Source organism: Pseudoliparis swirei, chromosome 20 (assembly GCF_029220125.1).
Source record: "Pseudoliparis swirei isolate HS2019 ecotype Mariana Trench chromosome 20, NWPU_hadal_v1, whole genome shotgun sequence".
Classification (NCBI taxonomy): domain Eukaryota; kingdom Metazoa; phylum Chordata; class Actinopteri; order Perciformes; family Liparidae; genus Pseudoliparis; species Pseudoliparis swirei.
In genome coordinates, this window is record NC_079407.1 from 23638243 (window position 1) to 23652211 (window position 13969).

At 45.4% G+C, this 13969-nt stretch overlaps 2 protein-coding genes across 2 annotated transcripts; one reads left to right on the forward strand and one right to left on the reverse strand.

Moving 5' to 3' along the window:
• The first annotated feature begins 375 nt into the window (after positions 1 to 375).
• slc1a5 (solute carrier family 1 member 5) lies at positions 376 to 9526 on the forward strand. The gene is given in 9 exon segments (XM_056441788.1): positions 376 to 1268; positions 4870 to 4912; positions 5053 to 5121; positions 5229 to 5319; positions 5322 to 5394; positions 6027 to 6260; positions 6511 to 6705; positions 6817 to 6951; positions 7347 to 9526. Coding segments are annotated over 9 exon segments (1590 nt in total). The 5' UTR covers positions 376 to 753; the 3' UTR covers positions 7582 to 9526.
• Positions 9527 to 9993: 467 nt separating this feature from the next.
• fkrp (fukutin related protein) lies at positions 9994 to 13288 on the reverse strand. Its single transcript, XM_056441787.1, has 2 exons — positions 12938 to 13288; positions 9994 to 12678 (listed from the first exon to the last, which is right to left on the reverse strand). The coding sequence occupies exon 2, from the start codon at positions 12557 to 12559 to the stop codon at positions 10958 to 10960; it is 1602 nt and encodes a 533-aa protein (XP_056297762.1). The 5' UTR covers positions 12560 to 12678; positions 12938 to 13288; the 3' UTR covers positions 9994 to 10957.
• Positions 13289 to 13969: the final 681 nt, after the last annotated feature.

Sequence of the window (13969 nt, forward strand, 5' to 3'; positions counted from 1 at the left end):
TTGGCACTTGCACTACAACTTTATTGTTGCACAATACAGGCAAAGACAAACACGATTAATGCCTGAGGAGCTGGGTGAGGCAGACATTACTTTGTGGTCTCAGAGGATAACATTTTTTTTTTAATATACAAGCTTTTCATTTTAAAATGTGATAACTAAAATTGTATTTTGTTGTCTGAAAATTGTCAGAAAAGAACATCTTACATGATGAAAAATTATATAGTAAAAACATACCTTTGATTTCTTCTTCCCAAACTAATCAAATCTGCAAACATAAAGGATTAAATGTAGATTTAATCAGACATTACATCCTCAAACACTTAAAAATAAATCATACAGCCTAACCAACAAAGCCTGCCATCATCAGATAATCTGGTGTAATCTGGGAAACATGTGACATTTAGATATAAATACAACCTCAAATATCACGTGAATACAAAAACTTTCAAGAAGAAACATGCCTGATATTTTTTGCATTTTGTGTCCATGAATGTAATGTGACATTTACAACTGCCATTTTCTCTTTTGCACACGCCCAGCTCATACGTCACATGCAGTGGGCGTGGCTTGCCTTCGTGGATAAGTCGCAACGGCTGCGTGGCTTACACGAACATCGGGCGTTAATGTGAAGGGCGGCTGGCAGTTTACTGCGAGTAATATTAAAAAGTGACTCCCGCGACACTAACGATAGTTGTTTTGTGTCACACACTCGTGCTCTTTGGATAATTTTAACGGTAACTTTCGACGAGCGCCATGGCCGAGGAAGTGAAGGTATCCAACGGGGAGCTGCATCTCGACGAGCCCCCCGCCAGCGACGGGAACCAGGGCAACCGGGAGCCGCTGTCCCGGCGGGTGAAGAGGATAGTGATGGCCAACCTGCTGGTGATCCTCACCGTGGCCGGGGTCATCGTCGGTATTTTTATTGGACTTGGCGTGCGCAACGTGGAGCTGACCAGGACCCAGATAATCTACGTGGGTTTCCCCGGCGAGCTGCTCATCCGGCTGCTGAAGATGATCATCATCCCGCTGGTGGTGTGCAGTCTGGTGTCCGGGTCCGCCAGCATCGACCCGAAAGCCCTGGGCAAGCTCGGCGGCTGGGCGATGCTCTTCTTCCTGGTCACCACGTTAATTGCCTCGTCCATCGGGGTGGTGATGGCTCTCATCATAGCTCCGGGGTCGGGGTCGATCGCCAAACCCCAGGTGCAAGGCATGGGCGACGACGTGCCAGTGGCTAAAGAAGTGTTAGACTCCTTCTTGGATTTGATCAGGTGAGTGAGGGGCAGAGGTGGGGAGGGAGGGACGCGCGGGAAGGACGCGCGCGCTAACTAACTAGTTGGGTGTCAACTGTAAAGTTGTAAAACGCTTTAGCTCAAGTGCAGCTACGGTGTTGTGGTTTTAAGACTCTCAATGTGCGGAGGGGAGGGGGGATACGGGCGGCTCGCCACTTGGCGGTGACAGGTGGTCAAAACTAGACGCGCGTGCGCCGCCGCTGTAACAACAACGAGCGGTTGCATCAGCTTCGAGGAGGTCAACTCCCCGCCGGCTTGTCCCGGGCAGACGACACGGCCATGGAGCTTTTATTTTTATATATATATATACACACACAACTCTTATTTTACTAATTAGGGCTCTCAAGTTTTGAAGACAGGCAAGCTTGACATTTCCGTCAGCCCCCCCCCCCCTCTGATTGGCTATTGTGTAGCCCACTTCTTGTTTCTGATTGGTTGATAAGTGGCTCCTCACAGCAGAACTCCAGGGGAGCGCTTGATTCCTCCACGGTGAGGGCAGCGCGGCCAGCTCATGTTTGTGCGCTGCGGCACATTAAAACATTAAATAGCCGAGTTTTTTTCAGATGTGTGGCGGGAGTGCGTGACTTAAGACCGAAATGCGTGAGTCTCACGCTCAATGCGTGACACTTGAGAGCCCTGCTAATTAGTTTAATGTTATTTCCCATTCTATCGTTATACTGTTGCCACGTGGAGTAGTTAACTCTCACGTGCGTTGACTGACACCTTTCCCGCGTTAGGCCCCTCTCCTCCCCCTCGTCGTCACGGCGCTGCTCTCTAACGATGTTGACTTCCGGTTGTAGTTTTTTCTTTCGTTAAAAGACGATAGTTACCGGCAGACACGTGGCAGGAGAGTCTCACTGGCGTCACGAGTCTCGCTGCTCGTGGTTCCTGCGGTCTTGCAGGCTTGTGGCGTTTCCCTCTTCTCCTTGGATATCGGGGTGTCCGTTCTGAGCATGCGTTTTAGGATCCAGTAGCTCACAATACACCCCCTCCCCCCTCAATGCGTCACCTTCATGAGGCGTTCATGTGCCACCTCCATCTAATGAGTAATACAGCGAAGCAGATTGGGCCACAGGTTGACAGACATAGTGAGATGTCTCCATCTTCTGATGCATTGTCATGTATTTAAATTGAGGCAAGGTGTTGCATGAAGTGGGTGGTTTTATATATGTACACATATTCTGTTTTTGTTTATACCAAAACGACAAGCCTGCCTTATCTGAGTCAACAGCTATTCATTATATTGGTGTACCATAAGGTTCAAATGTGTTTAACCTCAACCTTTTGCAAACACATTGCCTCACCAGAGCTCCCATGTAGAGGCCAGCCATGTTTTCCTTTAGTGACTTTTTTAAAAGTACAAATATACTATTGAGTTGTGTGGTAATGTGATGCACTTTCTTCAACAATCCATAATTGGCTTATTTAAATTTTTTTTTTTTTTTTAAAGAAGAGAGAAAGTGTTTGTTTTCGGGGATATGAATTTGCCTTGATGCTTCACTTTAACAGAAAGCTGCTGTTTGCATACCGTCTTTATACACTTGAGGCTTTATTTGAGAACTCTTTGAAGTGTTCATAAAGCATGACTTGTGTCTTAATAGGAGCCCAAACTTCCACGCCTCAACCCTCCAGCAGCGGGACAAAGCCCTGGCAACACCTCGTAAAAATATTCAAAATTGACATTCAAGAGTAAGAGGAACAAACGATCTTATATTTTTTTACTCGAGGGCCGTGCATAACAGTCTGGTCCGGTTTACCAAACTCAGATGGGCTATTCTGCCTGACTCTGTTCCTGTTCAACAGCGGGGATGTAATGTGACGTAATCCGTTAGACAGTATAGCGGTCCAGTTTATTGGGAACTTTATGTTCTTGTATGCACCTTTATGTCCAGATTTATTGAATGTCTCATTACCCGCGTCCGACTTAGTTTTGCTAACAAACTCGGAAAGATTGGAGCTGCTCGTTGACGCGTAAAATCGTCCCATTTATTCTTCAGACACGCACTCTATTAAAAGCTTTGCTGTCATTGGCCAGACAGGCTGGTAGAAGACCACCTCAGCCGAGGGATGCCTGTGATTGGTTGAACTCTCACCTCGAGCCACTCCTACACATCCTTATGGACGTTTCCCATCTCCTAACTTTGTTTACCGCTTCAAACCAGATGGCCTACAGGTGCGAGTAGTTATTGATTACATAAGAGTATTTATCTTTATCTACAGGCGAGTCGTGGTACCAAACACCGATTGCGTGTCTCAGTCCATTTCTCAAGAGTTTCACCCTTTCCTGTTGTAGACGAGTCGCTAGATGTTCTTTTTAAATCCCGTTTTTATAACTTTTATTGTCTTTTTTTTAATTCACCCTGCGAGATAAATTACTGTCAATTATATTCCCACCTTGGCTAAAATCAATTATGGGATTATCTCAGGGTGGGGTTTTTAACTTTTACAGAAGCTACTTTACTTTCGCCATATCGAAGAGCCGCGATGATGACGTCACACGTTTAAAGTTTAGCTCTGTTTTTGGACTCCGGAGGGAGTCGGCCATGTTGCCTCATTTTAGTCTTGGGTTGTCGGAATGCATGGATTCATTTTGGCGTCGTTCACCTTTACACTTTGAATCATTGTCGTTCCTAATTAAACATTTACTTTTCCATGTAGACCTACACGAGGCGTTTCTCTGAAGTTTATAAATTCACCGACCCGATGGCGTTTGACTGTTGAATGTCGTCATACCGCTCCCTTCGTTGTATTCTGGTTCTTCAACATTCAAAATCCAGTTTATTTACAGTGCTAACCATCGCATGTTGGGTTTTTACAATATTTACAGCGTTTGAGTTCCTTTTTCTTGACTCTTATGTGACGATACAACTCCGATAAATATAACTAACACAACCTGCGTGTTTAATAGGAACCTGTTCAAGGATGTTAACCTGTTCAGTGTTTAATAACTGGTGTGTGTTTAGAAAGTGAAACCATTGTGAGAGTGAACACAAATATTGTCTCAAAAATTAAAACTGGGCGTTGTACCTTTTCTTTTTTTTTTACCGAAAATGTTGTAGCTACAGTTTGTTACTAGTCCAGCGATATGACTAGAACATGTTATCACTTTAAGTTGTTCTAAAATCTATATAACAAATTCAGACATAATGCAAAAGTGCACTTTTCGGTTGAACAAAATTGAGTCCTGCGAAACAATTTGAATATCCAAATAAACCCAATATTGGCACAAAACATGGGTTTATGGGTTCTTTACAGCTTTATATCTCAGTTATAACTCTACTGTGTGTGTGTGTGAGACTGGCTCGCCAGCATTTAGCAGAGGGGATAAAACAAGGATTAATAATAAGTGCTTTCAGCTATTTCCACATGATCAATCTTGTGACTCTGTTTGAACTAACCCTGATGTCCAGAGGATATGGTCTATTTTTTTATATTTATTTATTAAAACTAGTGTGTTTAAAAAAGAAAAGAAGGGAGTCTCAGCCACATCTTTCTCATCGGGTTTTCTCCAAAGCATCCGGTCCACTCGGTACAGCAATTAAACGCATTGTTTAATATTTCTCTCTCTCTCTCTCCACAGAAACCTATTTCCCTCCAACCTGGTGTCTGCTGCCTTTCAATCGGTAAGTACTGCATTTCGATTTCAGATAATTTGACATAATTGTGATCTTAAATATAAAAAAATATTTCAATCGGATGACTCTAGTGTGGTTAAACCAAACTAACTTGGCAAAACATTCTTTATTTTATTTTTTACATCCAGTATTCGACCAGCTACAAGCTGGTGTCCAGGAATGGCACCGATGGAAACCTCAATTTCACAGTGGAGAAGGTGAGCCAAGTGTACGGCCTAGTGGTCAAAGTGTACGGCCTAGTGGTCAAAGTGTACAGCCTAGTGGTCAAAGTGAACGGCCTCCTGACTGCTTCGTGTATTTCCAGGTGCCCTTCGGAATAGACCAGGATGGCATGAATATTCTCGGCCTGGTCATGTTTGCCATCGTGTTCGGCGTGGCTCTCAGGAAGCTGGGCGAGGAGGAGAGATCCTCATCAAGTTCTTCAACTCCTTCAACGAGGCCACCATGGTGCTGGTGTCTTGGATCATGTGGTAAGAAAGGACCTGCATGTTTGGGGGGGGGGGGATTAGCAGGGTTCGTACAGTCATGGAAAAGTCATGGAATTTTAAAAATGCATATTTCCAGGCCTGGGAAAGTCATTGGGTGAAAAAAACAATTCAAATTTTTTTGGAAAAGTCAAGGAAATTTGTTATATCATGTTAATCTACACGGTGTGTATACTGTATGCTTTGGAATTCTCATTGTTAGTTTAAATACAATATTTTCTCACCTTTTCATGTTTACACCTGAGATTTCACAAAATGTTTGCTCATGGAAATTTGGTTAAAATTCCTGGAAATCCATTGGTCACCATGTGTATGAACCCTGAAGCAGGGTTCCTACAGTCATGGGAAACCTGGAAAAGTCAAGGACTTTTTTTTAATGGATATTTCCAGCCCTGGAAAGTCTTTAAAAAAAAAAAACAAGACCTCAAAATATAAACTGACAGACGTTCTCATACGAGTGAACACACCGTAAGTGAAAAAGTTTGGTGGCCATAGCGACAGTAGTCCAATATTGTCTTATTCATTTGTGTCATTTAAGGTTATACTGTATGGTTTGGAATTCACCAAATGTTTGTTCATGGAAGTTTGATTTTTGCCGAACCCTTCTCTCTCTACAGGTACGCTCCCATCGGTATCATGTTCCTCGTAGCGGGCAAGATTGTTGAAATGGAGGAAGTCGGCAAACTATTTGCCAGTCTGGGAAAATATATCGCCTGCTGTGTGATCGGACATGCCATCCACGGCCTCCTCGTGCTGCCCGCCATCTACTTCATCTTCACGAGGAAGAACCCGTACACCTTCCTCTGGGGGATATTTACCGCTCTGGCAACCGCCTTCGGAACAAGCTCCAGGTAATGAAACCGCTGCTGCTCACGTCTCCTAATCTCTTACATACACACACACCCAAGGGGGAAATTGGTCCCCACGTTGTGAGTGATATGTCGGGTGGTGGACCCCACCGGGTTATAAAAACGTGTACACACACACACACGCGCAGACTTGTTTGTTCTCTCGTTAACTATCGTTCTTTTGCCATTTTACAAACGCACTGTTGCGTGCCTCTCGCCTTCATTCTCTCGCTCGTGCTCCCTTGTTTCCTAGCTCCGCCACTCTGCCCCTGATGATGAAGTGCGTGGAGGAAAATAACGGCGTGTCCAAGCACATCAGCCGCTTCATCCTGCCCATCGGAGCGACGGTCAACATGGACGGAGCGGCGCTCTTCCAGTGCGTGGCCGCGGTCTTCATCGCTCAGCTGAACAACACGTCCCTGAACTTCATCCAAATCATCACCATCCTGTGAGTCCCGAGGCCGCCGAAACGCGTCTGCGTCGAATCCTACGTCACATTGTCCGTGTGAAAGTGCTCCGTCAAGACTAAGTGACATCGTCTCCCCTCCTCGTGCGTTAGTGTGACGGCGACGGCGTCGAGTGTCGGCGCTGCGGGTATCCCTGCTGGTGGCGTGTTGACCTTGGCCATCATCCTGGAGGCGGTGGGACTGCCCACCAAGGACATCTCTCTCATCCTGGCCGTCGACTGGCTTGTGTGAGTAAACCTTTATTTAACCAGGTGCATCCCATTGAGATTAGAAAAATCTCTTTTTCCGAAGGTAACCTGGGCAGCGACATAAGGACGTCGGAGTATTTAAAGGGACAGTGTCAGATTTTAGTGCAGATTGCAACCGACTGAAAGACACGATTACAAACAAACACACAGAACATGTTAAATGAAACAAAGTTAAGAGACGGTGACATAACCAAGTTAATTTAAGAAACATGACATTTTTGGGAAGCTGCCTCCACTTATTAAATATTATGTGGTATTGGTTCTGTATTTAGACGGAGCACAATATCCAAGCAACTGATGTGACGTAATCTAACTGGACTACGCTCCCTGAACCAATGTTCCTGTCCTCGTTCTTTTTTAATTTTTTTTTTTAGTGACCGCACATGCACGGTGCTGAATGTCGAGGGCGACGCCTTCGGTGCCGGCCTCTTGCAGAACTTTGTGGACCGCACGGCCAAACGAGAGGCGGCGGCAGCGGAGCTGACCGAGGTCCGGCTGGAGGGCGGCGCGGTGGCCGCCGACCCCGAGCACTCGCCGCTCATCGAGAAGCCAGCCGAGAGCGACGGCGGCAAGAAGTCTCAGTCCGGGGAAACCGAGTCTGCCATGTGACTCCAGCTGCTGACGACACGCCGGCTTATTTTTTTTTACATCCCTGCAAAAGAAACCAAACTCGTGCTTTTTCCTTTTTTTTTTCCTGCCCTGGAGAAAAGAGGATGGCCGGTACATTACTATGCAATGAAAAGCTCTATTTCCTCGACTCTACTCTGGGCAGAGCACAAAAAAGTCAGGGGTGGAGGGGCTTCCGAATCTATTCACGCAATGACTTTTTCTTTTCTTTGTGAGGCACGGTGGACATTAGTCTGGCTACTAATGGTTCATTTGCGCAATCCTCAATTTTTTTAAGTCCGAATTTGTGACCAAGTTGTAGCGATTAGGTGCTCGCCAATATATATAATAACTAAACCCACTGGGATGTCGGGAGGCTGGACCAGTGGCCATCTGCCATTACCTCATTTTACGAATGGAAGAAACATTACGTTACTTTATGATGGTATTTACTTCTTTTGACCTCTTAGCCCCCCCCCCCCCCCCCCCAGCACCAATTTTTAAACAACTGGTCAATTTTCTAGTGTATCACATGAAAATGTTTGAACTTCTCCATCTGGAATCCACTATCTCTTCTTTTAAACATTTTTGTTGGTCATTTTTTTTCCGTTCGTGTTAAATTGTAATCTTCCCAAACTGAATTATTGTTTTTTTTGTGTATTTGTTGTGAAATGTATCATCTTCATGTCTTTTTTTGTTGTTGCTCGGTGTATTTTATGATACATGATGATGGCCACTTCCATGCAGCTTGTGTCAAACATATTTAAACTATTTATCTTGTATTTGATTGGTGAAGCATATGGAACACTAGTTTAAATATATTCCATACTCTGCATCTAAATGTCTGTATGAAAAAAGGCAAAAACATTTGTTCTTATATTCACACTAACTTCCCAGAGCTAAATTTTTTTATATTTTTTATATGAAGGACTCAAACATGCTTGGACACCGATTGACCTCCTGACCTTTTTTTCTACTGGACATCAGTGCAATAGAAGGCGACACAACCTCGACTTGAACCATGGTTTGATGACTGTCCTTTTTAATACCCTCGAGACCAAAAATCTCACCGACTCAGCAAAAACCCAAAAAGGTCGGAGACCGTAAAACTCCCGCTCAAATTGAATGACATTTCCAAGGAGATATGCCATTTGTTGATCTCCAGCGTACGTCACACATGGGCCACAAAGCACAGTCTGTAACGAGGACCTTTTGTTTGTTGTGTAGAATGACTGTTGTCCTTCCACGACAACGCTTCATGACATAGCGGTGAGAATCCCTGAAGGATTTAATAGGATGTCAACCTATTTATGTGACCAGAAATGCTGGTTTGGGGCTGTAGTCCTCTGTTGTTTGTCATTGGTGATGCTTAAGACAATGATTTTGTTCAATTCATATTTATTGCCAGGAATCCTAAGAAATTTAAATAATGTTTGGACATGTTAACACCCATTTTTTTTTTTTTAGGGTTTTGTAGGTGAACTTCCGAGTTGCCCAATTGAATGTCATCTATTCCATCTTTGACGGTTTAAAGCTCGACCAAATGGCTGTTTATGCTCCCAATGTTGGAAACCAGTTCTCTACTCTTATCTTTTTACGTTACTCCTCGTCTGTGATGGCGATCTAATCATCCCGAGTCTTCTTCATATCTACAGTCTTATGTCATCAGGGTGCAACAGTATTGACCGTTGCCTCAAACCAGAGATTGTGCTTCAGTTTCCACTTTTTTTTTTTTTTTGGGATGTTGTTAATCATCCGAGATTTTTTTCTTCTTCTCTCCACCATCTGTCAGTTTGTCTGGTTGGAGCAGTGAATTTGTGTCGTGTTTGTGCGCACATGTTAGTTTTAATGATATTACAGTCGGGCGTTGTTTAAAAAAAAGAACACGAGCCAGGTTAGTCTGAATGTACTGTTCTTAGTGGTTAACAAATAAAAACTTGTTATTTTATTATATGGCTTTTTGTTAACTCTAACTGCAGTAACTAGCTGCAAGGGTGACGGTGTAAAGCAAAACAACAAAAACATGATGTGCATAACACACTCACGCTGTACATTTTGTCACCTTAGGGGAAACGTCTTTGTCTTTACATCCAACGCTCCGTTGCTCGGCAACAAACACACCTTGGGAAACACGATGTGTGCAACGTGAAGGAAGGTTAACTTCGGGAAGCTGGTTTACGACACTAGACCGGTTTATACGAACACGCGAGCGACATTCCGGTCCGTCCTGCTTTAACCCCTCTGGGCTCCTGCCAGATGTTCCACAACTCTCATAATGCAGCTTTGTGAACACAACTTTAGGAGTTACAGCCTATAGAATGTATTTAGGTGTGTAGCGCCCCCTAGCGCTGACAGATGCATGCTACCAAACTGGCACATTCACTACATTTGTCAACAATCAGCAAATCAATGAAATCCATCTGTAACGAGTCCTTTTATTTTATTTTTTACCATTTCATGAATTGGAGTGACAACTTGACACACATAACAACACAACACCTGTTGTACCCGGAGAGGCTCGGTGCGCTTTTTATCTACAACTTCTCTTCTGCAATATCTTTGATTAATTATTGGATTTACATTTCAACTTTTACATCGTGGGCGATCAGTAGTAACACACACGTGAGCTTTAGAGTTAATATTCATGAGCTGTTTAAATTATTAAATAAATATAAACGTACACTTTTTAACTGAATACTGAGGCCTGATGGAACATTGCTTTCCTCTCCATATGCCAAAAAATGACCATGAATGACCAGTTTTGTTGATTTTCACCACGCTTACAGCAGTTTGGTAACGAATGGCGTCGGTATACAGTATTCATTCATAAACCCGAAGTACCAGTGCAAAATCAATACATCAAATAAATAAAATTGTTTGGGCAAAATCACTTGAAAGACAATTCTGTCCAAAACCTTAAATCCTTATTCAGATAATATACACTGCAGCTTTCAACCAAAGGACAATATCAATATAATTTTAAAGCATTTACCATCTTTACAGCATTCATATTCATACTTTACTGTACAACACGTACCGATCCAGTACACCATGTAGTAGAACCAGTTATTGCCTCTAAGATATAAGATATGCCTGGTGAGAATACAAGTGCATGGATTAAAGTCGTTCAAGCGTTTATGCCTCGCAAACAAAATCTCCCCAAAAAATTGAAAAAAGTCAGTCCCAAGTTTTGACTTTGCATTCAAATACTGATAAAAGTAAAGATATGACCAAGCATGAGATTACACTGGTGATATCGTTGGGGGTAAAATTCACATAAAATGCAGTCATATTAGTTTTCAGCCGTCATCTTTTACGCCGTTTAAAAAGACTAATAAATTGAGACATTAAAAGGGATTTTTTGTGTGTTTCTCTCATCTCATAATTTGCTTCTGTCCAGCCTCTTTTTGGAGGGGTTGGGATACTGCGGGTTCTCGATAACCCCCTCCCCGAACTTGAGCTCCAAGAAGCCTCGGTGGTTGTTGGGGCTGTACGCCGTCACGCCGGCGAAAGCCATGGGCACCAGCGGCTGCAGGAAGTGCTCCGGGAACTCCACGTCCTGTTTGTGCTCTGTCCACGTGTCTTTGGTCATGACGCCGTTACGTGGATAGAATGGCCACAGGTCCACGTGGAGGTGGTTGGCCTCGCTGTACTGGACCCTGAAGAAGTCTCCCTCCACCGCCCGCTCCCACACGTAGCCGTTGGCATCCACGAGGGAGCCCGAGTCCAGGTTCTTCAAGTGATCGCAGTTGGGCACATCCTCCAGGTAGATGCCCAGGTCCACGTCGTAATCCCACGGGATGATGTCTTGGTGGCGGACGGCGCCCAGCAGGGTCCCGCCCTCCAGCCAGTAGCGCACGCCCGAGGTCTCCAGGATATTGATGACGTACTTGGTGGTTTCCCTGAGCGCACGCAGGCAGCACGGAGGCGTCCAGCGGTCCAGATAGAGGTAATCCGGAGTGTCGTCCTGCACCGTGCCGAAGCAGCGCGGCGTCTCCTTGCTGCAGCCGTACCACTGCTCCTTCCCGTCGGGCAGCAGGAGGCGCTTCAGACCGAAGCTCCTCATCAGCTTCCCCGTGGCCTCCTTCAGCCGAGTGTCGGCCTTCCACTGGTTGTGGGCGGAGCTGAAGAGGGGCCGGTGGTTGGCGGCGAAACAGGGGCTCTCCAGGAGCTTGACCTTCCAGCCTCTCAGGGCCGTCTGGACGAAGAGCGAGGGGAAGAGGGGCCGCCCCACGGGCACCGAGAGGTTGAAGAGGTCCTCGGTGCGGACGAGGACCACGGCGTCGCCCTGGAGAGCCGAACACACGCTCCCGCTGCTCCCCGACGCGGCCGGCGAGTAGGTGGCCGTCCACTCCCTGAGGTTCACCCGCAGGTGGAGACACTGCACGGCGGAGCGAGTCAGCACGGGTGCGGCGACCAGCCTGACGGGGCCCCCGCCCTCACCTTCCAGCTCCCTGATCAGCCGCTCGATGGCCCGAGGTTGTTCCAACTCCACCCCGTCGGGCACCAGCAGCACGAACTCCGTCTGGACGTGGAACTCCGGCCTGTGGGCTTGCGGGGGCTGGTCCGGGCTGGGGGAGAGGACCAGAAGGCGGGCCCCCTCCGGAAGAACCAGGGGAGGGTACGGAGACTCGTCGGCCACGGCCAGGAAGGGGAGCTCGGGTCTCTGGCGGAGGAAAGAGTTCGCCACGTCCCCGACGTAATTCTCAAAGTTCTCAAACTCCCTGAGAAGAACGGTGACACGCGGGCCGCGGCCGTGTCCGTCCCCTCCGACCACTCCGGGGTCACCGCCGGCTCCGCCGGGCGCCCCGAGGCCTCCGTCCAGACCGGAGGCCGGAAGGGCGGCCCTCCTCGGGCCCCCCCTGCCGAGCTCCTTCCTCTTGTCCATCATTTGCTGCTGAGTGCGGGACACATAGTACAGGATGAGGAGGTTGAGGACGATGGCACCAGTCAACAGGCCTTGGCAGAGACTGATACGCATGGCAACGGATGTTTACGTCACAGGTTCTGTCAGCGGAAGAAGTTTCAATAAAGAAATCCAGCGGTGGGTCTTCGGTCCGCCATGAGTGAAATAGTAGAGGAATTACAGTGGAAGGCAACCTGCGAAAGACAACACACATTACATTGCGCAGCGACTGTGTTACGCTTTAAATTCCACAAATGTAAATGTTTATAACATGACGGCGTAGTACAATCGCATGCTTCCTTTAAATAACACAGATGACCGCTCTAATTTGAAATAGTTCGCAGTGCAGACATAATCAGTTGCTTTAAATGTAAAACTCGGACAGCACTAAATCAATGCAATAAATATAACTCATGTTAGCTGCATTATCACGCAATTAAAACTACAACTCACCTTCATGTGGATGTATCTATCTAATTTGGCAGTTGTTTGCAGCCCTTTGCATCGTGCATTGCTGTGTTACTGGAGGCATAAAACAACGTTAAGCCTGTTAACATTGCTGCACTGTTGGGTATTTGATGTCCAGGGTGGTCCATCTCAGCCAGCTTTGGTAGCATATGAGCAAACCTGGCTGAATCGTTCGCAGCAAACACGGAGATGAATCTGCATTGTTAGCTAATATCGGTGGAATCGATCCTCCAACATTTTAAATACATAATATATATTACATTCACAGTGCACAGAAATCGCTTCAGAATCGTGCATTACTATGTAGTTAACTCAAACATGAAACCCATCTGCACGAATTTACCACTAAGATAGCGCGTTTGCCATGACTTCCGGCTTGTATCCTTCAGAATAAAAGTGCCAAAACAACGATGACAACGAAACATATTTTGCACAACAACTGCGAAATACTACTGTTGGATTGACATTTATTCTTACAGTATCATGTAATCTCGATTGTTAAAGAAAAAAAGGTCAACTATACACTGTAGTCTACAATGATGTAACGTTGAGACATTTGTAAAAATAATATATGAGAAATATGTCAAAAAGTCTTCACACTGGTGGGTGATTATTTGTTTTCTTTAAGAAACTGCTATAAAAAGTATCCCCATATGTACATATATCTATGTGTATCTTATTGGTTACAACCTAAAGATTACCATGTTTAAATAATGCTTTTGGGTGATTACATAAGACCAAATCACGGTCGACCCGTAAAGGACTTTTGTCGTGGAAACTTCAAACCGGAAACAGAATTGTGGGTACCGTTGGCTAACCTTACTGTCCTTAACAATCTTTGCTCACAAAATGGCAGGAAATGAATTCCCATAGCGACGTGTTCATTGTGTATTACTGCAATCACGGCACTTTATTTGTCACCTACATCGGACATTTCCAATAGCAAACAGGAAACTTCCTCGAATTTACAAAATAAGAGTCGCAAACATCCTTTTGAGTGATTTAAATGTGATAGAC